Source organism: Heterodontus francisci, chromosome 18 (assembly GCF_036365525.1).
Source record: "Heterodontus francisci isolate sHetFra1 chromosome 18, sHetFra1.hap1, whole genome shotgun sequence".
In the NCBI taxonomy this organism is placed as follows: Eukaryota; Metazoa; Chordata; class Chondrichthyes; order Heterodontiformes; family Heterodontidae; genus Heterodontus; species Heterodontus francisci.
The window spans coordinates 64384811-64411334 of NC_090388.1; the positions used below are offsets into that span (position 1 = coordinate 64384811).

At 45.4% G+C, this 26524-nt stretch overlaps 1 protein-coding gene across 2 annotated transcripts in view; it reads right to left on the bottom strand.

Annotated features, from left to right (window-relative positions):
• LOC137379688 (calcium-dependent secretion activator 2-like) overlaps nt 1-26524 on the bottom strand; it is a 796052-nt gene that overhangs the window by 128863 nt on the left and 640665 nt on the right. For both annotated transcript variants that reach the window (XM_068050896.1, XM_068050894.1), the window contains exon 19: nt 5692-5833. In XM_068050896.1, the coding sequence (XP_067906997.1) occupies nt 5692-5833 (142 nt within the window). The remainder of the gene's footprint in view (nt 1-5691; nt 5834-26524) is intronic.

Here is a 26524-nt window from a genome sequence, read left to right on the forward strand (position 1 = left end):
TTCCACTTATCAGCCCAAGCCTGGATATTGTCCAGGTCTTGCTGCATTTCTACACGGACTGCTTCAGTATTTGAGGAGTTGTGAATGAACATTGTGCAATCATCAGCGAACATCCCCACTTCTGACCTTATGATTGAAGGAAGGTCATTGATGAAGCATCTGAAGATGGTTGGGCCGAGGACACTACCCTGAGGAACTCCTGCAGTGATGTCCTGGAGCTCAGATTATTGACCTCCAACAACCACAATCATCTTCCTTTGTGCTAGGTATGACTCTAACCAGCAGAGAGTTTTCCCCCTGATTCCCATTGACTGCAGTTTTGCGAGGGCTCCTTGATGCCATACTCGGTCAAATGCTGCCTTGATGTCGAGGGCAGTCACTCTCACCTCATTTCTTGAGTTCAGCTCTTTTGTCCATGTTTGAACCAAGGCTGTAATGAGGTCAGGTGCTGAGTGGCCCTGGTGGAACCCAAACTGGGTATCACTGAGCAGGTTTTTGCTAAGCAAGTACTGCTTGATGACACTGTTGATGACACCTTCCATTACTTTGCTGATGATTGAGAGTAGGCTGATGGGGCGTTAATTGGCCGGGTTGGACTTGTCCTGCTTTTTGTGTACAGGACATACCTGGGCAATTTTCCACATTGTCGGGTAGATGCCAGTGTTGTAGCTATAGGGGAACAGCTTGGCTAGGGGTGCAGCAAGTTCTGGAGCACAGGTCTTCAGTACTATTGCTGGAATATTGTCAGGACCCATAGCCTTTGTAGTATCCAGTGCCTTCAGTCGTTCCTTGATATCACGCGGAGTGAATCGAATTGGCTGAAGTCTGGCATCTGTGATGCTCGAATTTCAAGAGGGGGCCGAGATGGATCATCAACTCGGCACTTCTGACTGAAGATTGTTGCAAATGCTTCAGCCTTATCTTTCGCACTGATGTGCTGGGCTCCCCCATCATTGAGGATGGGGATATTTGTGGAGCCACCTCCTCCAGTTAGTTGTTTAATTGCCCACCACCATTCACGGCTGGATGTGGCAGGACTGCAGAGCTTAGATCTGATCCGTTGGTTACGGGATCGCTTAGCTCTGTCTATTGCATGCTGCTTACGCAGTTTGGCATGCAAGTAGTCCTGGGTTGTAGCTTCACCAGGTTGACACCTCATTGAGGTATGCCTGGTGCTGCTCCTGGCATGCCCTCCTGCACTCTTTATTGAACCAGGGTTGGTCTCCTGGCTTGATGGTAATGGTAGAGTGGGGGATATGCCGGGCCATGAGGTTACAGATTGTGGTTGAGTACAATTCTGCTGCTACTGATGGCCCACAGCGCCTCATAGATGCCCAGTTTTGCATTGCTAGATCTGTTTGAAATCTATCCCATTTAGCACGGTGATAGTGCCACACAACATGATGGACGGTATCCTCAATGTGAAGGCGGGACTTCGTCTCCACAAGTACTGTGCGGTGGTCACTCCTACCAATACAGTCATGGACAAAGCATCTGTGGCAGGCAGACTGGTGAGAATAAGGTCAAGTATGTTTTTCCCTCTTGTTGGTTCTCTCACCACCTGCTGCACACCCAGTCTAGCAGCTATGTCCTTTAGGACTCGGCCAGCTCGGTCAGTAGTGGTGCTACCAAGCCACTCTTGTGATGGACATTGAAGTCCCCCACCCGAGTACATTCTGTGCCCTTGCCACCCTCAGTGCTTCCTCCAAGTGGTGTTCAACATGGAGGAATACTGAGTCATCAGCTGAGGGAGGGCGGTAGGTGGTAATCAGTAGGATTGCCCATGTTTGACCTGATGCCATGAGACTTCATGGGGTCCAGAGTCAATGTTGAGGACTCCCAGGGCAACTGTCTCGCCACCTCTGCTGGGTCTGTCCTGCCAGTGGGACAGGACATACCCAGGGATAGTGATTGCAGTGTCTGGGACATTGTCTGTAAGGTATGATTCCGCGAGTATGACTATGTCAGGCTGTTGCTTGACTAGTCTGTGGGACAGCTCTCCCAACTTTGGCACAAGCCCCCAGATGTTAGTAAGGAGGACTTTGCAGGGTTGACAGGGCTGGGTTTGCCGTTATCGTTTCCGGTGCCTAGGTCGATGCCGGGTGGTCCGTCCAGTTTCATTCCTTTTTATTGACTTCGTAGCGGTTAGGTACAACTGAGTGGCTTGCTAGGCCATTTCAGAGGGCATGTTAGAGTCAACCACATTGCTGTGGGTCTGGAGTCACATGTAGGCCAGACCAGGTAAGGACAGCAGATTTCTTTCCCTTAAAGGACATTAGTGAACCAGATGGGTTTTTACAACAATCGACAATGGTTTCATGGCCATCATTAGACTAGCTTTTTAATTCCAGATTTATTAATTAAATTCAAATGTTGGCCTTTATTGTAGGGAATTGGAGTATAAGAGTAAGGGAGTATTGCTGCAATTGTAGAGGGCATTGATGAGACCCCACCTGGAGTATTATGTACATTTTTGATTCCTGTGCCTGAGGAACGATACACTTGCCTAAGACGGTGCGACAAAGGTTCACTTGACTAATTCCTAAATGGGAGGGTTGTCCCATGAGGAGAGATTGAGCAGATTAGGCCTATACTGTCCAGTTTTAGGTGATCTCACAATGTATGATATTGTGAGAGGGCCTGATGGGTAGATGCGGAGAGCCTAGGCTGGATTATTCAGCAGGTGGCAGGACCCCAATGTCAGGCCCATATGGGGGGGTCCTGAGTCCGCCCTTGTCATAAGCCCACTCGCTGGCACAACCTACAGGGAGGAAGCCTCCTAACTGGCCGCCTGCAGGTCCAATCAGAGGGCCAGCAGTTCCACTGGGAGAGGTTGCCTCAACATGCAAGGGTGCCTCAACATGGATTAAAGATTCTCAAAGCCGGTAGGGCCATCTGGATTGAGGGGAAACCCCTCTGTATGGCTGTTAATGGAGAGGGCCGTGGCCTTTCATCCCTGCGGCCCTGCCTTTGGGGCATGGCGCCTCTGGCTCTGATGGTCCCCTGGCTTGCTGGTGGAAGGCCACATTGATTGAGCTGGTGGCCTCTGCACATGGTGGGGGGGCCACTCTGACTCAATAAAATACCAGCGCCAATGCAAAATGGCCTCTAAGTGGGGCTTTAATTGCACTAATTAACTGCCTGATTCTGTGGAGTCGGCAGCCGACCTGGTTCCCCTAGAGGTGAGAATGCATCGGGGTGTTGTCCCGATGTGGCTCCCACCTATTTTCTTTCTCCCTACACTGCCCCACTCTCCGGCCTCCAACCCCCTCTCCATGGGCCGGGAAAATCCTGCCCATTGTTTCTCTTGCTGGAGGGTCGAGAACTAAGGGAAATAGTCAAAGGATAAAGGGTCGGCCATTTAGGACTGACAGAAAGTGAAATTTCTTCACTCAGAGAGTTGTGAATCTTTGGAATTCTCCACCCCAGAGGGATGCGGATGTTTAGTCGCTGAATATATTCAAGGCTGAGCCCAATAGGTTTTTAGATTAAGGAAATCAAGGGATATGGGGACTGGGTGGAAAAGTGAAGTTGAGTTCAAAGATCAGTCATGATCCTGAGTGGTAGAGTAGGCTCGAGGGGTCATATGGCTCCTGTTTCTTATGTGATTGTGATTTAGATCACCTTCTTCTGTTCTTCCAGTGTGTGAACAGCTCTTCATTAGACCAATTGGGATCCCTCTTGCAAGCTCCCTAATGTAATTCACATGTCCTTCTTGCAGGAACATACTGGGCAGCAAGCTGCAACAGGCGTGCCGTGTCATCACTCTACAGGCTGGATTTTGTGCAGGAGGCAGGGCTCCTGGTGCCGGGCTGGAAATGTGGGGGGAGCCCCACCTCTGCATTTTTTCAGCCCCCCGGAGCGATCCTCTGGTCTTTTGGGGTGAAAAAATAAGGAAGCGGGATCCCCGTCCTTTAAAGACTTTATAGGGATGGGAATCCCGCCTCCAAGAGTTGCCAGCCAATCACAGGGCCAGCAGCTCGGCAGTATCGGCAGTGTTCCCGAGGGAATCCTCCGTGGGCCACAAATTGCCCACGAAGGAGGGACGCATACCTCAAGTCTGCAGGGAGGGCACCTCATTTTACAAGGTGCCCTTCCCAAGCAGCGGAGGGCCCCTGCCGCTGGTAAGATCCCAGCAATGGTGGGAAGAGGTCCTTAATTGGCCTCTGGGCGGGAAGGTCATCGTTGGCCTATTCCGCCCCCGGAAGAATCGGAACCGGGATTCCCGGCGTCAGGTTCCATGGCGGGCATTTCTGCCTCAATTCTCTGGCTCCCCCCCCGCCAAGAAACCCACCATCAGGATGAGAACAAGATCCAGCCCTACATATTTCTTATTGACCCACCTTCTAGCATGATACTATGTACAAGCTCTGTGTCATGCAGGCCCCCACCAGCCAAGAATGAGGCACATTAATTTCGCGACATGGGCATTACATTTCAAATTGTTGCTGGGAAGAATAGAAGGCCTGTTACAAGGGGTTGCCAGGCCCCTGGCTGGAAAGACATTTTGGCATATTAACAGACAGTGTTTGGGAACAAAGGAGCCATTCCTTGCTCCAACACAATCCACAAACAGAAGAGGTCAGGCCAGTTAGTCACATGACTGACCTGCTTGGCAGTCTAGGTTTTTTTTCTGAATTGTACAGTTTTGAACTGAGAGCCTGCAGAAAGCTCTTTGCTCCTGGATTGAAAAGACCTCTCCTGGCTGGCTTGCCACAGCCTTTCCTGTCTGCTCCCATCTCTTTCTCATGGAACTCCAAAAACCCACTGAAGACACATGAACCCCAAGAGAGAAAAGTCTCCTACAGCGAACAAGGTTTAAGAAGAATACTGGACCCCAACTAAAAGCAAGATCCACCTACAATCAAGGACTCTACAGTGAGCTCGAAGAACCATAACAACAACTCTTCAGATATTGCCTCAAACCTTTCCACTTTAATTTTTCTTCTGCTCTTTTCTGTCTCTATTTGCATGTGTGTATCGCATATGCATGCTAGCATGGGCGCGTTGTGTATCCGTAGGCGTCAACCAAATTAGAGTTTAAGTTTAATAAAGTTTCACCTTTCCTCTTCGGGGCGGCACAGTGGCGCAGTGGTTAGCACCACAGCCTCACAGCTCCAGCGACCCGGGTTCAATTCTGGGTACTGCCTGTGTGGAGTTTGCAAGTTCTCCCTGTGTCTGCGTGGGTTTTCTCCGGGTGCTCTGGTTTCCTCCCACAAGCCAAAAGACTTGCAGGTTGGTAGGTAAATTGGCCATTATAAATTGCGCCTAGTAGGTGGTCGGGAAATATAGGGACAGGTGGTAGGATGTGGTAGGAATATGGGATTAGTGTAGGATTAGTATAAATGGGTGGTTGATGGTCGGCACAGACTCGGTGGGCCGAAGGGCCTGTTTCAGTGCTGTATCTCTAAACTAAACTAAACTAAACCTAAGAAAGCCTGTTTGTGCTCGTTTCTTTACCTTATAATTGGAAAGTGGTGAACAAGGATTCACCAAGGGGGAGCTAAAAACAGTGTGTTTAAAAATAACACCCTGTTACAGTAAGACCAGGTGAAGGCTAAAAGTGAACTCTAGACCTCTTTCTCACCTGGTCGTAACATCTTACATGGTTAATGTTAACTCCAACCAACAGACAGATATCACTAGAAAAATGAAAACGGTTATGAGAGGAAGCATCTCTGAGGCACTTACTTCACAGGTTGCCATGTTTCTTGTTCAAAGCTTTTATGAATAGACTGAGCAATTGCCGACTCCATCAGGTCAATGTAACGAACCACCAGGGGAACAAAGGATTCTTGCAAATGTTTGTGATATTTTCCATTGCACAATTGAGCTTTGAAAGAAGAGTAAATTAAATGAATTACACTGTAGATTTATGAATAGACATTTTAAGTACAAATGCATTCATATATCATTTGAAGTTATGGGAATACATTTTTTACACGAATACAGTCACATAATAAACATATTTCCTCTTGGGATCATAAGGAAAACAGCTTAATTATACTTGGAATGGAAATCAGAGAAGCTGCTAGGGTTTAAATTAGAACCAAAACATTTTTCAGATAATAAAGTCCAACATATGTCATTACCTCGCCTGTGATTTATTTTGCCAAGCTCATAAATTCAACAAATTTTATAAGCATTTACCAAGGGTGCCACTTAAACAGAGAAACATTTCACAACAGATTATTTTGTTATAGCAGAACCCCCGCCCCAACTTTTTTGCCACTGTCTGAAATGGTTGAACTGACAGTTCATTGCGAGTTCCAAAGTCTCACATTACAACTTTCCAACTGTCTTCCCCAAGAATACATTTATTAATCATGTGCACTAAGAACAGGGATGACACAGCTCCTGCCCAGTGAGTTTTTTTAAATACATGAGGAAGAACGCTACAGAAGGATATGTTGATAGTGTGAGATGATGTAAATAGAATTGGAGGAGGCTCATGCAGAGCATAAATACTAGCATAGAACTGTTGTGACGAATGGCCTGTATCCATGCTGCAAATTCTATGTAATTCCATTACTGCTAAATTTACTTGCATCAAATTCCTCTCCCCACCTCATTAGCAGACGGTTGAAGCCATTTCAAGTAAACAGGTTAGCGCCTTCATTAAACAGCTAAGAAAGGAATTTGAAACAAGTATATTAAACAGTTGGACAATTGTATCACCTACAGTAATTTCCAAGCTTTTGTCTTCTATCCCTGGCTCCAGGCTATTTCCTTTTCTCTTTACACATTGCAACATCAGGACTTCCATTCAGTCGGCCCGAATGCCTTCAACGTACACATTTTGCAGCGCCGTATGTGGAATGTTTAACTCCTCAGCTGTGTGCTGCCCTGGAGAGCTAGTTACAATCACATTTGCTGCTTTTCCTGCAAAAAGCCGAGAACATTCTTTTCATTTGCTTTTCTCCTTTTGTTTTCTGTGCTTGTTCGATATTTCAATATGCTTTTTTTCATCCTGGCTAATGGGTAGCCTATCTTTTAGCTTCCTCAGAACACATTCCCCTCCATTATTTATCCATTTACTCAGTTTACTGTTTCTGTCAATTTATTTCCTCCTACTGAATGGGTTTGAAGATCTAAAAAAATGCCACAACTCATCATTAGAAACAAAATGTTTCTCATTTCAATTGTCGAATGGTGGTTTCAACAAAACAGATTACAAATGGAGGCGTTTTCCTGCATTCAGTCTTGGGCACCAAATCACAAGAAAGATTTATTGGTCTTTAAAGGGATGCAGCGTAGATTCACCAGAATGTTACCTGGGCTTAAATTTTGAGCACAGGTTGCATAAAATTGGCTTGTCTTCCCTTGAGTCTAAAAGGTTGAAGGGCGATCTAATCAAGGTCTTTAAAATGATAAAAAGGATTCGATAGGGTAGACTTAGAGAAACCATTTCCCCTGGTGGGGGAATCTAGAACAAGGGAAAAAAAAGCTAGGCTGTTTAGAAGTGAAACCAAAAAGCAATTCTTCATACAAAGTGTAGTGATAAAAAAAAAAATTCTGAATAGGCAGGTGCTGACAAAATATTTGGCATGAGATTTATCAGGTCCTGATCATTAACAATGGTAGAAAATAGCATAATCCTGATGGTCCGACAGTAAATGGATTAAGACACAATGAAATGTTTTACTTGGATATATTAACAACATTTATAAGGCAATTTTTAACATTCAGATTGTGACCAGCTTTCTATCATTATCGCACTGTCAATTCTATCAAGCTTACTGATGTCTTCATTAAATGACACAAGGTCCTGATTCATGAGCTCATCACAAGTTCAGAAAAAAAAGACTTAGCTACAGACCTAGTGAAGGTTAGAGATATGTGGCTACACAAAAGATAACACGTACAGTCCCCAAACCTCCTCAGGTGCTACTTTCCATTTCTAAACGCACTGGCAGTAAAAGCACACCGCCTCATTGTTACAAAAACAAGGCTGTTTCTACAAAAGCACACTGTATGTGCTTTGTGTGTTTCAGCAAGCATTACTGTCATTACTGTTGCCATTGCCACCCACTGAGACACTGTGACTGCTGCACTGCCTTCACAGTTGCTCTAACTAGTTATCACATCCCTCAAGACTGGGCAAAACAAGATCTTCTGCAGGATAGGCACACTTTATTTTCCACACAGATGTTACCTGCGCTGTGTGAAGGCAAACCAGAAGTCCATTACCAATCTGCTCCGAATGAATTAAACGCCTTGGCTTCAGTCACCCCTTCTGTTTCCCTAGCACCTTTTCTTCTTTTTGGGCCTCCTTATCTCGAGAGACAATGGATACGCGCCTGGAGGTGGTCAGTGCCACATTAGGGCAAAGTGTGCAGTTGAATCTTATCCAACTGACAAACAACCAGCCAGAGACCTTGTGCACCGTGTTGTCTAAAGGTGCTTGTGCTGATCACTGTGTCCCATTTTGGGATAATGGCCACTTCCACCAGTACACTTGGACTGGGGAGCTGGTCTCTGTCAGCACACTGGGTTTTTAGAGAGCCTCAGAGAGCAACTACACAGATTTCCAAAACTGACCCCAACAGCAGACTTGCCTTAAATAAAAACAGAAAGTGCTGGAAATACTCAGGAGGTCTGGCAGCATCTGTGGAGAAAGCAGCAGAGTTAATGTTTCAGGTCAGTGACCTTTCATCAGAACTGGCAAAGATTAGAAATGTAATCGGTTTTAAGCAAATAAAGCAGGGGTGGGACAAAAGGGAAGGTGTTGATATGACAGAGGGTTACAGAGAAAAAGTGACAAGGAGGTCATGGGCAAAGGCAAAGAGAGCGTGTTAATGGTGTAGTGAAAGACAAAATGTTAGTGCAGAGAGGGTGTTAAGTAACAGAATAATGAAAGCCCTAGCACGAAGCACAAACATGAAATAACAAGTGGGTAGGCACATGGTGAAAAGAATTGAATGATGAAACAAACTAAAATAAAATTAAAAAAAAGGGGGGGTCAGTCATGCTCTGAAATTATTGAACTCAATGTTCAGCCCCAGACTTGCCTTCTTGTAGAATTTTATGACTGTCTGCAGCTAGTTGCACTTCTATAATCTAAATGCATCTATAATATAGAGTCATAGACAGATACAGCACTGAAACAGGCCCTTCGGCCCACTGAGTCTGTGCAAACCAACAACCACTCATTTATACTAATCCTACATTAATCTCATTTTCCCTACCACATCCCCACCATTCTCCTACCACCTACCTACACTAAGGGCAATTTACAATGGCCAATTTACCGATCAACCTGCAAGTCTTTGGTTAATCTATCTGTATATTTATTTCTTTAGTATTTGTGAATGATGTACGAGCATACATATAAAAAGTGCGAGTTCTGTATGGTTTTATATGTCATTCTTCTGCCAGTTATATAAAATGCTAGTGTTGTGTGACGATATATGCACCATGACCCAGGCAGAATTGTATACATTACAGAAGGTATTAAACCTAAAATAAAAATAAAAATCTTAGACTGGATGTTGGAGGTTTATATAGTTACCTCTTCAAGTGGCAATGCACTAAATTCAAAAATTTTTGTCGTCACTTACAAATCTCTTCAGGGATTCACTGCAAACTAACTCTACATTCTCTTCCACTCCTATGCCCCAGCCAGAACCATTTGTCCATCATAACTCAAGCTTCCTGTGTCCTGCTGAGCCATTCCACTCTATGCCACACCACTTCGTGCCACACCACTATCAGTGGTAGAGCCTTTAGGTGTCTCAGTCTGATTCCCTGATATTTGCATCCCAAAACCTTCCACCTTGCTACTCTTCTCCCATCCTTTAAAAGCTTCCTCCAGACCTATCTCTTTGACCTTACTTTTGATCATCTATTCCCATTTGGCATCGGTTTCTCCTCAGCTGCACACCGCCCATTTGGAACTGTGCATGAGCAGAAGCCCACACAAAATATGAACTTATTTTGCCCGCCGGATGTCCCTCGCCTTTCAGTGGGGCCCGTCTGTGTACCACGTCTGTTCTTTGGTCTCCAATGGCTATTTAGTGAAAGGAAACATTGTGCTCTGATCCACACATTATAGAAAAAAATCAGCTGTGTGTACAACCAGCAGCCCTTTCATAGTCGTGACGCCAACCATTAAAGCAACCCATCCCCATGATGTGCCCAAGTGCCAGGACTGCCACTAAAATCAGCTAATCTGACATTATCTGCTCATTTGGGCAAAGTGCTCCTGGCGGATCGTCACCAGGAGCATATTTGTGACATTCTGTTCAGAGATCCATCCCAATGATTGTACACTTTGGGAGCATTGTACCAGTATGCCTAGAAAGCCAATACTTACACATTCATAACTATATTCAATTACCTTCCCAGGCTCTTGTCACTACAACACAGTCTAAAAACAATGGGCTGTAATCACTGCCCATTCACAGGCAATGGTAGAGGCTTTAGCATGTTACACAGATGGACTGAATATCAGTGATTTATCTCCATTCATCAATCAGCACTTTTTCAGATCCCAGACATGAGAATATCATGTGCCAACTGCGGAAGCCTCCAACCTTAGAAAATGTTGGCAGCACCGTTTACATCAGTTACAATGATTTAATCATGGCTGAAATATCCAGCTTTGCTGAAATGGTAGGCCTGCTCCCCATAATTTCACATCCATTATGAATTAATAGATGTAAAATCTTATGGAGCATACCTGCAATTTCTTGATATGGACTCCGAGCAGGCAAGGTTTCCTGCCAGTCATTAAGTGGGCCTCATTATTTTCCGCTAACTCTTTTTTAAAAAAAAATGAAGCTGAAATAAACCCATGAAATTCATTCAGTTTATTAAATAGAAGAAATTTGTAGTACTTTCATCAATCAGGGTCATGTGCTTCACAATTGTGACTACCTGTATCATGGAAGGCAATAAATGTATAGTGCATTAACGTAATATAGGCAAATAAATCTAAGCAAATATATGTATTTGCACACTCATGTGTAATGCATATGTTAGACATACGGTGGAATTACTTTCAAAGGCCGCTTTAACTACAAAGCACAAGGAACGAATCTGTAATATATTTTCTTATTGTGTATGAAGACCAAAACAGAAGTTAGATATAAGCACGGTAGAGATGCAAGTAATCTTAGCAGATGAGGAACCCAGCTTCTTTTTTGTGTTCTTCCAATTTAGACACTTGGGACTGAATTTTTGGGTCCTGCCAGGGGTGGGAATGGAGGCAGGAGGGGGTGAAAATACTGACGCTGGCCAGCGTGCTGGTTTCCTGACACCATTCCCAGTGCCGGCCAGTGTCACCAGGGCGGGTGTGGGGGGTGGCCCTGCAATCCCACCCAATCCATTACCAGGGCCAATTAAGATGGTTGAAGAGCTCATTAAGGGGTATGTTCTGATTTTCGCAGGGGCGCAGGGGCTGCATATGCTGTCTCATGCAGACCAGCTGAATGGAGGTGGGCTCACAGTGGGGAGCCAGTCGTAGCCACCCCAGGGAATTAGTTGGGCCCCATAAAAAGGGTGAACAATGCAGAGGGGGACTCGTCCATTGGGAAAAAGGTGCCATCGACTCAGTACAGATGGTGGGGAGAGTGGGCACTAAGCGCAGGGGTCCATCATCCCTCCTGGCATTGAAGGGGCATAAGAGCAGGGGGCAAGGTGCCAAGCACAATTGTTGGGGGGGGGCACCTGAGCACAAGGAAGGCTGCAGCTGGCAATGGGAGAATGACTGTCAGATTTTGGGTCCAGCGACCATGAACAGCAACACGTTCTGCGGGAAGGGCAAAGTCCAGGACATCAGGAGGACATGAGAGATGGACGAGGGGCAGGAAGGACACGGAGGTCATAACCACAGCATAGGATCTACTGGCAAAGACAGAGTTACCTGGAGATGTTGGAGAACCAGTGCTACAGGAAACTGCGAATGTCCAAGCAGACAGCCATAGACATCTGTACCCTCGTTGCGGAAGAGCTCACGCCTCACTGGTCACCATGCCCTGCCAGTAGCCTTCAAAGTCACTGTAGCCTTGAACTGCTTTGCTTCTGGTTCCTTCCAAGGATCAGCTGTAGATCTCGGTGGCATCTCGCAAATGGCAGCACACCATTGCATCATGCAGGTCACTAATGCATCATTTCCTAAAGCTGGACAGTACATTCAATTGCAGACAGATGGGTCTTGCGGGCACAGAGGGTATTGGGTTTTGCCGACATAGCTGGATTCCCTCAGGTGCAGGGCATCATCGATTGCACCCATGCGGCCATCAAGGCATCCAGTGACTGGCCAGCCAGATTCATCAACAGGCAGGGCTTCCATTCCCTCAACATTCAGCTGGTCTGTGATCACAAGAGCTTCCTCCATGTGTGTGCTTGCTTTCCTGGTAGCTGCCATGACTCCTCATCCTCCAGCAGTCCAGGTTGTCACAGATCTTCACTCCAACCTCCAAAGTCCATGGATGGATCCTAGGGGATAAGGGATATTTCTTGAAGCGATGGCTATTCACATCTCTATGAAAGCCAGAGACAGATGCAAAGAGGCGATACAACTGGAGCCATCTGCTCACTAGGACAAGCACTGAGCAGGCCATTGGGCTTCTGAAGATGCGCTTTCAGTGCCTGCACTGGTTGGGTGGCACCCTGTAACACGCTCCTGCAAGGGTCTTGCTCATTGTGGTGGTCTGTTGCTCTCTCCATAACATGGCCCTTCAGAGAGGTGTGAACCTAGAAGACAGTGAAGCCCTGGAAGCACACAGCTCACTGGAGGAAGAGGAGGAGCAGGACATGGAAGAGGAGGCAGTGGGAGAAGATGCAGAACACCAAGGTGCCCCGGCTGCAACAGGGAGGTGGCTGGATCCAGTGCGGGGTTTAAGGGTCTCGTCAGGATGCCATAAATGTCAGGGATCATCTGATTCAGGCACATTTCAGCTGAGCCCCCCTGACCTGGGATGCACAGCATGGTGTGGAACTCACTCTGAGTGAGCTGCCTGTGCTAACACTTCCATTGAAGACACAGCCTGGAACATATAAACTCTTACCACAAATGAAGGATGAACATCTGCCCAGAAGTTTCACCATCACTGTTGATGAACCTTTGCTCTCCTCTATCACTTCACACTTCTTTTGTTGTCCTGCCATTAATAAAAGGAGGCTCACCTTTCTGGCTTCAAGTATTAATTAAATGGTGTTCATAAAGGACAGCACTGCACAATTACAAGAAGAAGACACCCCAGTGACCCACTCAATGCTTTGCATGATACAGTGCCTTCCATGCTTGACGACTTCTATGCAATGTTCTCCTTGTGGCCTCAGAGGAGCTGGAGGCAGCCTGCTCATTTTTCTTGGCTTAGATGCAGGTAGCGGTCATCCTTGTCATGGAGGTGCCTGTGGGGGCAACTCCAGAAGCTGCTGCACCTGAATGATTGCGGGGGCAGTCTCCTTTCCTGGGTTCTGCGGCACAGATGCTCCCTCTGTCAGAGGGGTCAAGGAGGCCGAAGATGATGATGGTGCCCCATGAGGGGTGGCACCCTCATCCTCTTCGGTGATGTCCTTAGCCTGTGGCTGGTGCTCCAGATGACTGGAGGGGAGCACCAGCTGGGGTGCAACTGACATCAGTGCCACTAAGCAGTCCATGCTAGCTAGTGTAGCATGCACCCTGTGCACCATTGCGCTGTTCCTGCATGCACTCCAAGTGCTGCCACCTATGAATCTCCATGAGATTGGCTGCTCACTCAATGGAGGAGCTCATGCACTGAAAGCCCTGAGCCATTGTGGCGCACATGAGCTGGATGGACCCCTCCATTCCCAGCCCATGACCTTGCATTGCCTCAGGGATCTCCGACATATAGGAGCACATCTGTTGCTGCTGGTCTAGGTAGACCCTCCTTTCCAGTGACTCCTGAGACCCTGCATTTACGCCCAGCTGAGCTGAGCTGACCCTGCATTTATGCCCAGCTGTGTCGGACCCTCCTCCAAAGGGAACTGCCCACAGCTGCCTCTGCCTCTGGCACCTCCTCTGGCACACTAGTGCTGTGCTCTTCACCCAGTGGCACCCTAGCTAACAGTGCGCAAGGACCCACCAAGGTGAGTGTATCTGTGACTGTGCATAGTGTGCTTGTAAGGTGTTACAGTGCTTCTTCGGAGCTGCTGCTCTTGGCCCAGTGACAGTGAGGAAGATGGTCTCTTTGGGTCAATACCTGCACATGTGGGACACAGGAAGAGATCATGAGAGTTAGTCTTGGATAGCAGAAGCCTCTGCAGTGCTGAGGCTTCCCAATACAACTCAGTGTTTGTTATGCTGTCGGATGGGATTGAGTGCATTGCACCCCCTTAATGAGTGCATTGTCCTCTCTAATCACCAGCTTCATCACAAATGCCCATCTCGCCAGGGCTGATTTCCTCATGGTCTGTAAATCCTGGCTATTTCCACGGCTCCCTCCTCTATGGCTGTGATCACTTGATGGTAGAGGACCCCTCCACAATTCTGGGTTCCCTCCTTGGCATTATGAACCGTTTCTCCTGCAAGGGCAAAGGGAGCATGATAGCACACCACTGGCCTCTGTTGCCAATGGCAGTTGCTTCAATTCATCAGAAGATGCATGTATCAGTGGTGCCAGGTCTTCAGTAGCACTATGGCTTTGAGGGATCAGTAAACACCCTGGGCACACATGTTCAGGAGCAGCATGGGTCCACAGGCTCCTCAGCTGGTGTGTCTGATGGAGGGTGACTAACCAGAGGCCTGTCCTGAGGGCTGGGTGTTGCAGTCACCTTGCCAGAGTGTATCAGGTCATTGAACCTCTTCCAACACTTGATCCAACTTCGGTGAACCATATTTCTTCTGCTGACTGTGTCAGCGATGTCCATCCATGCCTGCTTAGTCTGGGTGGGCCTCCTCCTGCCACCCATCGGGAAAGGACCTCCCTCTTCTCTCTTGCGGCCTCCAGGAAGACCTCGAGGTCCACAGCTGAGAATCGAGGGGCTGCCCTGCCCTGGGTTCCAGGCCTTTGGATCTCCTGAGACATTCTTGAATTCCCCAATCTTCTCTGCTCTTCCAGTATGAAGTAACAGCAGTGAAACGGCAGGCACAGCAATGGCTGCTGTGGCCTGTATAAATTGCACCCACACATGAGTAATCCCACCTCTGTTCTGGTCCCCATGGTCAGTAATTGCCCGCCAAACCCGTCTCCATGCCAATTAAGGGGTTACCCCCATCAAACTCAGGGTCAATGACTGCTTTCCCCCAGGGGTGGGTTTGTGACCTGGAAATGGTCCAGACTTCCATTTTCTACCCCCACAGTGAAAATCCAGCCTCTGGAATCCAGCCTCTGGAATCAAGGTTTACTTGAGCTGAAGAGTCTCATGCCAGAGCACAGAAGATGGGTTCAACAGCAATAAGCAACAGATAAACAAGATTCAGCTCCTAGAAGTTGCAGTTCTGAAGTCCAAATTAAAAGTATATAGTGCTACAACCGGGTGAGAACGGGGTCTTGGTCTCCCCTATGGCCCCTATTCTGATTTTGCCTTAACAGTGTTTAACTTTTAAACACACAGTTTTTAGCTTCACCTTAAGTGAATCCTTGCTCACTGCTCTCTAATTACATTTGTAAATGAACCAATCAGACAGGATTCCTTAGCTTTAACCAAGAAAGGTGTAAGTTTATTAGCCTTAACACTCTAACTCAGTTAAAGTTACTAAAAATGTGATGCAACCACGCCAGCATGCATACGCAATAAACACACACACACACACCAATAGATACAGATGGGGAAAAATAATAAAGGGGGGTGGGGGGGGGGGGGGGGAGACGGGGGTTGGAGTAGTAAACAGAATTCAGTTACTGTCTTTGGGTTGGATGTAAAGACCTTGATTGGAGTTAAGTCTTGCAGTTCTTGTTGCAGCCCACTGCACACTTTCAAACTTGTTTTGCTGGTACCAGAAGGCTGCAGTGGGGATGGGGGTCCTCTATCTTGAGGCTTAACTTGCTTCAGTGGGTCCCTGGAATTTCACTGGAGAGAGAGACAGAGAGAGGGTGGTGCTTTTTCTTGAAGCTCAATGCAGTCTGCCCCAAACCTTTCTGTGAGGCACAATTCAACAGTTCCCAAGTTGGCCAGCAGGTTAGTCATGTAACCAGCTCTTTGTTTGAAACAGCATCACCTGCGGGGGTTGTTGATTCTTCAAAGCTGACTAGGCACACTCGGTGGTGAGGGTGGAGGAGGGGTGGTGGAGTGTTGGCTCTTACACAGCCAATGCCTCTCAATGTCTTTTGATCATCACTATTGACAAAACCCATCTCCCATTGTCTCTCTATGCAACTGTCTCTCAGAATGCAAATGTTCAGCCATGTTTTCAGCCATTCAGCTCTGTAGTCTTTTTAAACAAGTTATGTTCAGTGTCCAGTAAAAGTTCTAATAGTATTCCATATGACAAAGTTAATAAGTTTCCATTTGGCAGGTGCGGTTTCCGTCACAATAGAACCAGCTGAACATTAGCTGGATAAGTTGAAAGCCCTTTCCTTCTTGCTACTTATCTTTGTTCAGTGACTAACGATGCAACCCACCATTTTTCTGTTTCCCATTATAAAAACATACAAAACAATGCGCTCATTAAGAGGGTGCAATGCACTCCATCCCATCCGACAGCATAAAAACAAACATACATAAAAAAAAATGGCAGACAGGAAAGGATTAGTGGGCCCATTTAACCTGACCCATTCCATTATGGTGCAACTTCACATCGTGACCCCCATCACCTCTCATATCCACCAGCAGCCAAAATCCTAGGCCAATTCAAGAAAAATAATCAGGAAAATTCCTTTTTATTCCCCATTTCCCGTTCTCCTCTCCCCCCCCCGCCCCCCACCCCTGGACTCCCCCACTGTCCCCGAAGATGATCAAACAAGTTTCAGATCATCAGGTAAAAGATTCCCCAATAACCCATCTACAATTTGTACACGGGTGATTTCAGGCACAGCTGGAAACTTGAGCAGATCCACTTTGAATATTTCCAGCATAAGCCAGAAACTTAGCTCACTGACATCTCATCCAACTCTATTCTTACATAACAAATATCTGAATCCTCAGTCCTCCCTAACCCTATCTAAATCAAATACCTCATTCACCTGGACAGATTCCAATGCCTTTATTATTTCAAACACCCCCATTCCCCGTTCAGTCACACAGCTTACCTTTCCCCTGTTACTGACCATCACAGCATCTGCTTGGCCATAATGTAAAAATAAAAAACAATGAATATAATATTCCAACCAAATTTAAACTATGCCATATTGCGTAAAAATATCAACTGATCACCCTTGTGCATTCCCTTAATGTCTGTCTTCCATGTGCTTTTGCCTGTCCTAATGGTCTTACGCAATGTTATCCCAATGTCTGCAGCTGGTGGAATGCTGCTGACTTTCAATGGGGGAGAAAATGCAGATGGGCTTGCAGTATGACCTCTGGCCCCAGAAGGCCCAGCTTCAGACCACACTATCTTGGCATGGGCAACAGCAGCTTGGGCTGACAGGCTGGCTGGCTGACAGGCAACAGCAAGGGCACTGGCAGTGTTTTGTTCTTATGTTAATGTCCCTAAAACTGCTCTCTGTGGGGCTCCACTGGTAACCAGTCGGCATGCAGAGCCACTGCCATGAACAACAATTTTCTGTCTACAAAAGTGCAACCAATTCTTTATCCAATCCAGGGTTTGGCTGTGATATGTAAGGATAAATTGGACTTAAAGATAATAGTTCTCAGGACAATAGAGATATCAGACTCAGCTAAGAGCAACATAAACTGCTATCAGAGCAATCACAGGTCATTGGGGAAGAATATAGTAGATAACTGTGGTAGCAATAGCAAAATCTTTTTCAACTATTTTAGGAGTCAGACGTCCATGAAGGACAATTGAGGGCCACAGAAGGATTCCTCAGGGCAGATTCAGGTGGAATACCAGGAAATGGCAGGGTTTTAAATGACTATTTTGCATCAGTCCTTACTCCAGAAAATGATGCTGAATTACCAATAATGCATTATTCAGGTGATTCTAAAGTGTTAAATTTACTATTATCCCACATTACTATTCTGCTTTCCTACCTTGACTCTACCCCTTGGTTTGCTACGTCTACCTAGGCACATAAATACTGTGGCTACAAGAGCAGGTCAGAGGCTGGGAATTTTATGGCGAGTAACTCACCTCCTGTCTTCCCAGTGCTTGTCCACCATCTACAAGGCACAAGTCAGGAGTCTGATGGAATACTCTTCACTTGCCTGGATGGGTGCAGCTCTAACAACACTCAAGAAGTTTGACTCCATCCAGGACAAAGCAGCCCACTTGACTGGCACCCCATCCACCACCTTCAACATTCACACCCTCCACCACTGATACACAGTGGTCACAGTGGGGATGTTCGCTGATGATTGCACAATGTGCAGCACCATTCGTGACTTCTCAGATACTGAAGCAGCCCATGTCCATATGCAGCAAGACCTGGTCCACATCCAGGCTTGGGCTGATAAGTGGCAAGCTACATTCACGCCATACAAGTGCTAGGCAATGACCATCTCAAACAAGAGAGAATCTAACCATCTCCCCTTGATGTTCAATGGCATTACTATCATTGAATCTCCCACTATCAACATCCTGGGGGTCGCCATTGACCAGAAACTGAACTGGACCAGCCACATAAATGTTGTGGCTGCAAGAGCAGGTCAGAGGCTGGGAATTCTGCAGCGAGTAACTCACCTCCTGTCTCCCCAATGCCTGTCCACCACCTACAAGGTACAAGTCAGGACAGTGATGGAATACTCTCCACTTGCCTGGTTGGGTGCAGTTCCAACAACACTCAAGAAGCTCAACACCATCCAGGACAAAGCAGCCCGCTTGATTGGCACCCCATCCACCACCTTCAACATTCACTCCCTTTACCACCAATGCACAGTGGCAGCACTGTGTACTATATACAAGATGCACTGTAGAAATGCACCAAGGCTCCTTCGACAGCACCTTCCAAACCTGCAACCTCTACCACCTAGAAGGCCAAGGGTAGCAGATGCATGGGAACACCACCTGTAAGTTCCCTTCCAAGTCACACACAATCCTAACGTGGAACTATATTGCTGTTCCTTCACTGTGGCTGGGTCAAATTCCTGGAACTCCCTTCCTAACAGCATTGTTGGTGTACCTAAACCCCAAGGACTGCAGCGGTTCAAGAAGGCAGCTCACCACCACCTTCTCAAGGGCAATTAGTGATAGGCAATAAATGCTGGCCTAGGGAGCGATGCCCACATTCCCTGAAAGAATAAAAAGAAACTAGATCACAGATTCTACCTCAACACCATTTTCCTGCACTATCCCCATATCACTTTATTCTTTTAATATTCAAAAATCTATCGATCTCTGTCTTGAACATACTCAATGACTGAGCCTCCACTGCTCTCTGGGGTAGAGATTTCAAAGATTCATCACCCTCTGAGTGAGCAAATTCCTCATCTCAGTCCTAAATGGATGACCCCTTATTCTGAGACTGTGTCCCCTGGTTATAGACCTCCAGCCAGGGGAAACATCCTTCCTGCATCTACCCGGTTGAGCCCTGTAAGAATTTTGAATCTTTCAATGAGATCACCTCTCATTCTTCTAAACTCTAGAAAATACAGGCTCAACCTCCTCAATCTCTCCTCATTGGACAATCCCACCACCCCAGGAATTAGTCTGGTGAAACTTTGTTGCACTCCCTCTATGGCAAGTATATCCTTCATTAAGTAAGGAGACCAAAACTGTACACAATACTCCAGGTGTGGTCTCACCAAGGCTCAATACAATTGCAGCAAGACATCTTTACTCCTGTACTCAAAATTCCTTGCAATGAAGGCCAACATACCATTTGTCTTCCCAACTGCTTGCTGTAGCTGCAGGTTAGCTTTCAGTGACTCATGAACAAGGACACCCAGGTCCCTTCGGACATCAACACTTCCCAATGTCACATCATTTAAGTAATACTCTGCATTTCTGTTTTTCCTATCAAAGTGGATAACTTCACATTTTTTCCACATTATATTCCATCTGCCATGTTCTTGCCCACTCACTTAACCTGTCTAAATTCTTCTGAAGCCTCTTTGCATCCTCCTCACATTCCCACCTAGTTTTGTGTCATCAGCAAATTTGGAAATATTACATTTTGTTTTTATTAATCCATGGGATGTGGACATCGCTGGCTAGGCCAGCATTTATTGCTCATCCCCAATTGCTCTTGAGGAGGTGGTGGTGAGCTGCCTTCTTGAACTGCTGCAGTCCATTTGGGGTAGGTACACCTACAGGAAGGGAGTTCCAGGATTTTGATCCAGCGACAGTGAAGGAACGGTGATATAGTTCCAAGTTAGGATGGTGTGTGACTTGGAGGGGAACTTGCAGGTGGTGGTGTTCCCATGCATTTTCTGCCCTTTATCTTCTAGTTGGTAGAGGACCCGGGTTTGGAAGGTGCTGTCTAAGGAGCCTTGGTGTGTTGCTGCAGTGCATCTTGTTGATAGTACAAAGTGCTGCCACTGTGCATCGGTGGTGGAGGGAGTGAATGTTTGCAGATGGTGTGCCAATCAAGTGGGCTGCTTTGTCCTGGATGGTGTCGAGCTTCTTGAGTGTTGTTGGAGCTACACCCATCCAGGTAAGTGGAGAGTATTCCATCACACTCCTGACTTGTGCCTTGTAGATGGTGGACAGGCTTTGGGGAGTCAGGAGGTGCGTTACTCGCCACAGGATTCCCAGCCTCTGACCTGCTCGTAGCTACAGTATTTATATGGCTACTCCAATCAGTTTCTGGTCAATGGTAGGCCCGAGGATGTTGATAGTGGGGATTCAGCGATGGTAATGCCATTGAATGTCAAGGGGAGATGGTTAGATTCTCTCTTGTTGGAGATGGTCATTGCCTGGCACTTGTGTGGCATGAATGTTACTTGCCACTTATCAGCCCAAGCCTGGATATTGTCCAGGTCTTGCTGCATTTCTACACGGACTGCTTCAGTATCTGAGGAGTCGCGAATGGTGCTGAACATTGTGCAATCATCAGCGAACATCCCCACTTCTGACCTTATGATTGAAGGAAGGCCATTGATGAAGCAGCTGAAGATGGTTGGGCCTAGGACACCGCCCTGAGGAACTCCTGCAGTGATGTCCTGTAGCTCAGATGATTGACCTCCAACAAGCACAACCATCTTCCTTTGCGCTAGGTATGACTCCAACCAGTACAGTTTTCCCCCTGATTCCCATTGACTTCAGTTTTGCTAGGGCTCTTTGATGCCATACTTGGTCAAGTGCTGCCTTGATATCAAGGGCAGTCACTCGCACCTCGTGTTCAGCTCTTTTGTCCATATTTGAACCAAGGCTGTAATGAGGTCAGGAGCTGAGTAGCCTTGGTGGAATCCAAACTGAGCGTCACCGAGCAGGTTATTGCTAAGCAAGTGCTGATCGAGGGCACTGTTGATGACACCTTCCATCACTTTGCTGATGATTGAGAGTAGGCTGTTGGGGCGGTAATTGGCCATCTTGGACTTGTCCTGCTTTTTGTGTACAAGACATACCTGGGCAATTTTCCACATTGCAGGGTAGATGCCAGTGTTGTAGCTGTGCTGAAACAGCTTGGCTAGGGGCGCGGCAAGTTCTGGAGCACAGGTCTTCAGTACTATTGCCGGAATATTGTCAAGGCCCATAGCCTTTGCAGTATCCAGTGCCTTCAGTCGTTTCTTGATATCATGCGGCGTGAATCGAATTGCCTGAAGTCCGGCATCTGTGATGCTGGGGACTTCAGGAGTAGGCCGAGATGGATCATCAACTCAGCACTTCTGGCTGAAGATTGTTGCAACTGCTTCAGCCTTATCTTTTGCACTGATGTGCTGGGCTCCCCCATCACTGCGGATGGGGATATTTGTGGAGCCACCTCCTCCACGACCATTCACTGCTGGATGTGGCAGGACCGCAGAGCTTAGATCTGATCTGTTGGTTATGGGATCACATGGTTTTGTCTATCGTATGCTGCGATTTGGTCCTCACATCTAAATCATTAATATAAATTGTGAATAGCTGGGGCCCAAGCACTGATCCTTGAGTACCCCTCTAGTCACAGCCTGCCAACCTGTATCTGATCCATTTATTCCTATTCTGTTTTCTGTCCGTTAACCAATTCTCAATCCAAGCCAGTACTTTACCCCCAATCCCACGTGCTCTAATTTTGTTTACTAACCTCCTGTGTGGGACGTTATTGAAAGCCTTCTGAAAATCCAAATACACCACATCCACTGGTTCCCCCTTAACTATTCTTTTAGTTACATCCTTAAAAAAACTCCTACAGGTTTGTCAAACATGATTTCCCTTTCATAAATCCATGTTGACCCTGTCCAATCCTCTCATTATTTTCTCAGTGTCCAATTATCACATCTCCTTTATAATAGATTCTAGCATTTTCCTTACTACTGATGTCAGGCTAACAGGTCTGTAGTTCCCCGTTTTCTCTCTCCCTCCTTTCTTACAATCTGCAGGAACCATCCCAGAATCTGAAGAATTTTGGAAGATAACCACCAATGCATCTACTGTCTCTATAGCCATCTCTTTCAACACTCTGGGATGTAGATCATCAGGTCCAGGAGATTCATCAACTTTCAGTTCCATTAATTTCTTCAGTACTACCTTTTTACTAATACTAATTTCTTTCAGTTCCTATTCTCACTAGTCCCTTGTTTCTCTAGTATTTCTGGGAGTTTTTTTGGCATCTTCCTCCGTGAAGACAGACAGAAAGTATTAGTTCAGTTTCTCTGCCATTTCCTTGTTCCCCATTATAAATTCTCCCGTCTCTGTCCATATTTGTCTTTGCTAATCTTTTCACTTTTACATACCTATAGAGTCTATTTTTATGTTTCTTGCTGGTTTACATGGGCTGCTGGTCATAATGGGATTCACCTGAGGGTGCCCACCGAGTTTAAGGTCTCTTGTTCATATGTTTAACAGCTCACTGGAGTCTGGAATTGTTTCCAGGAACTCGGAAGAGGCCCAAGTGATTCCAGTATTTGAAAAGGGGTGCCAAGTTAGAACAGGAAAATTATAAACCCATTAACTTGCCTTTAGTAATCAGCAAGTTGCTCAAAGGAAATATTAAACTGTTCTCCACTTTGGCTTGATTTTATCTTGTGCCCTTTTTTTGCTTCTCAGAATATACAAGGCTTCCTTTTGTTTTATGATGTTTTTAAAGACATTCCATTTTTGTTCTCTGCTGGTAATGTCCCCACTTAGTAGAACTTCACAACTGACCTAACACAAACCCTCTGCCATCTTTACAAATTAATAATACTGTGGTCATTGTTCCCCACGTGAAGGTCAATAGCACATTAGGGTCACTACTAACAAATACATTTGATTATCTCTAGTTTCTTCACATGTTGTGTTAGGAAAAAAAATCATTTATTATATCCATAAACCTTTCAGTTACTCTGCCCATTGTAGCCTTGCTGAATGAAATTCATTACAGTATTCAATCGGGTATAACAAACACAAGTCAGGTTCTCACTTTGACAATCTTAAGTGTCTCAATTTCTACTGATATTCTCGCTTCCTTGAATGGTGTCCATGCTCCCTCTATTGCAGTCTCCTCTTTCTACTGAAGCCCTTGCTCTCTCTATTGGTGTGCCTGCTCTTTCAACTGATGTTCTTGCTCTCTCTACTATGTCCTCGTTCTCTCTATCGGAGTCTCTGCTCTTTCCACTGATGTCCCTGCACTCTCTATTGGGGTCTCTGCTCTTCCTACTGAAGTCCAAGCTCTCTCTAAATGCATCTTTCTACTGATGTGCTCTATTGATGTTTCTGCTCTTTCCATTGATGCCCTTTCTCTCTTTATTGCTGCATCTGCTCTTTCTACTGATGCCCTCTATCGGTCCCCCTATTCTCTCTACAAATGCACTTGCTCTCCCTATCAGTGTCTCAGTTATACTGTTGACCCTGCTCTTACGACTGATTTGAGGGCCCCACATTTTCCATTGGCCTTCTTGTTCATTCTACCGTTTTCCTTGTTTGTTCAAATGATGTTTTTCAAATAATAGTTTTACTCTTTCTAATGCAGGTTAATTTCCTGACTTTCAAAAGCAATTAATCTGTGCAGAATCTAAAATTTATGGTACTGGATTTTAAGTAAATAGGTGAAAAATAAAGCAACTATCATAAACCATCCCTGCAACATAATCAGTAACTGCCATAAAGAATTGATATTTATGGAACTGGACTGGTTTACTTAATGAGGATATTATCATTTGTCAGTTTATAATTCTGAAACGTGGCTGAATAATAATTGCTATCATAAAATTTATACACTGAACAATTTTTCCTATATTACTGTCCATTTTAATTGATTTGAGATACTGTGAAAATGAAACTGAATATGGGATATTTACTTCTACTGAATAGGGACTTCGTATAACGCTTGCACACAACTGAAAGGAAAGTGCTTTCAGCAGATATAGTTAACAGTATTCACTAAGGCAGAAGATTTCAGAGTAATGAATTTAATTAATTGTAAACTGTAAAAGTATATATGGTTATCAAAGATACTGATCGGCATGATGTGAATAGCCAAGAACATCTTCATATTATTACTCCATAACCTGTCATGACAAATAGATGCAGTAATTTACCTTAATGAATGCCTGCTCAGACTGACTTTGAAATCATTAGTGGATTATTTCTTTCACATTGCCTGTATATGCATTATCAAACTCCTTCTGTATTTCACTGTCCTAATTTAAACATCAGTCCTAGAAGCTCATTCCCCAGCCCACAAGAGATCCAGCAATGGTAATATCTCAATTGAAGCCATGGTGTTAAGTGTGCAGGATTGTTCTGCATTGAGAGTATAAGGAACCTCCCTACATGCAGTTTTCTGATCTGGAAACATGAGCTGAATCAACATGAAAAAACATAATCTTTCTAATGGGCTCAATACAAAAGTAATCCACTGAGAGCCTCACCTTTTCATTTCATAATGAGATTCTGATAATGAGAGATGACTTTCTCAGTCACTCTGGGCTCTATTATGGCTAATTTGATTCCACTTCACCATCCCTGTTAATTATTAACACTAGCCTTTTTATTGTCCTGAGACCACATTATATCATTCGCCTACTCATTTTTTTTGGAGATATACTTCAATGGAGATCCAAGTATGTTGATTTTAAAACGTTTCATAAAAAGGTTAACACCTGTTCTCATAATTCTACCTCCAAGCTTTAAAGTGACATTCTAACTCTGTAAAAAACAATTCCCTTAATTGGACAATAAGTCTTCCAGTGAGATATACGTGGGAGCAAACTCCCTCAGAATGATCATTTGATGCTTGCAGAGTGTTTTGCTATGTGCTTTCACAGTTAGTATGGTGCAGCAGTCTAAGGTTCCTGAATATGGTGCAAGAACAGATATCTAAATCCCTTCCAAACACACTTTTTAATATTCTGTGAAAATATTAGAAAGCCATTTGGACTTTTTCAGCATTATTTTTATGGCCTAATTTCACAAAGGCTTAAAGACTGAGGGTGCCTTTAGCAAACATTTGGGTCATTTGCAGTAGAGCATGGCTACCCAACCCGAAGGGACCTGACGACAGGTGTCGGGTTCAGGTCAGGTCAGGTCGCTCTTCCGGGTCCGGCATTTGGGCTTGGGTCGGACACACTCTATCACCGCCTCAGAGATGTGGTTCCAATGTTAATGTACTTTTTGGACTAGAAAGGTTGTTTAGTTACAGTTTTTTTAAGCTTGTGCAGAGAAGTAACAAAGTGAAAAACGGAAGGTAGGTTAACTGATGGTCGGGTTGGGTCGGGCGCAGGAAAAAATGAAAGGACTCGGGCCCAGTCAGGCTCAGGTTGGATGTGGTTCTGTCGGACTCGGGTCGGGTTTCATTTGCAGACCCGAGCTGGCCTTTAATTTGCAGATCTTACTAAGTTGTGTAAATTATGGCATTTTCAGATAAGGATGAAAATGGGTGAAGAGGTTTCACATTTATAATAATTCGGCTCAACTGTACATACATGGAGCACATTTCAAACTCACATTATGCCCTGCTGCTCCCACTTCTCTAGAAGGAGGAAGGAAAGAAGGAAATGTTCTTGTTCAATGTTTGAATACCACTTTCCAGGAACCGACTATAGTCATGCTGCAGTGACAAGTGGTTCTCAAATAAGTTGCATTCATGCCCATTTATTCACTTATCAATGAACATCTGGCCTGGTTTTGAGGCCTTAAAACAGCACTTGTAAAGGAAACATTGGTTCTCTAAAGACAGAAGTAAATTGCTACTGAATCAAATGATAAATTCATAAAAACAGCACAGAAATTATAAACATGAGGGTAGCAATAACTGAGAAATGTATTCCATTCTTGCTTTAAAAATGCGAAATATTAAATGAGCAGCACTTTTATACTTGTTATCTGAAAAGCATGCATAAAATTTCTTTATCTGAACTCCTACTGGCCAGAGAATGGTGAGTGAGATGGGGTAACTTAGCACTTAGAGTTACTTCATGGATCTGGTTTTCA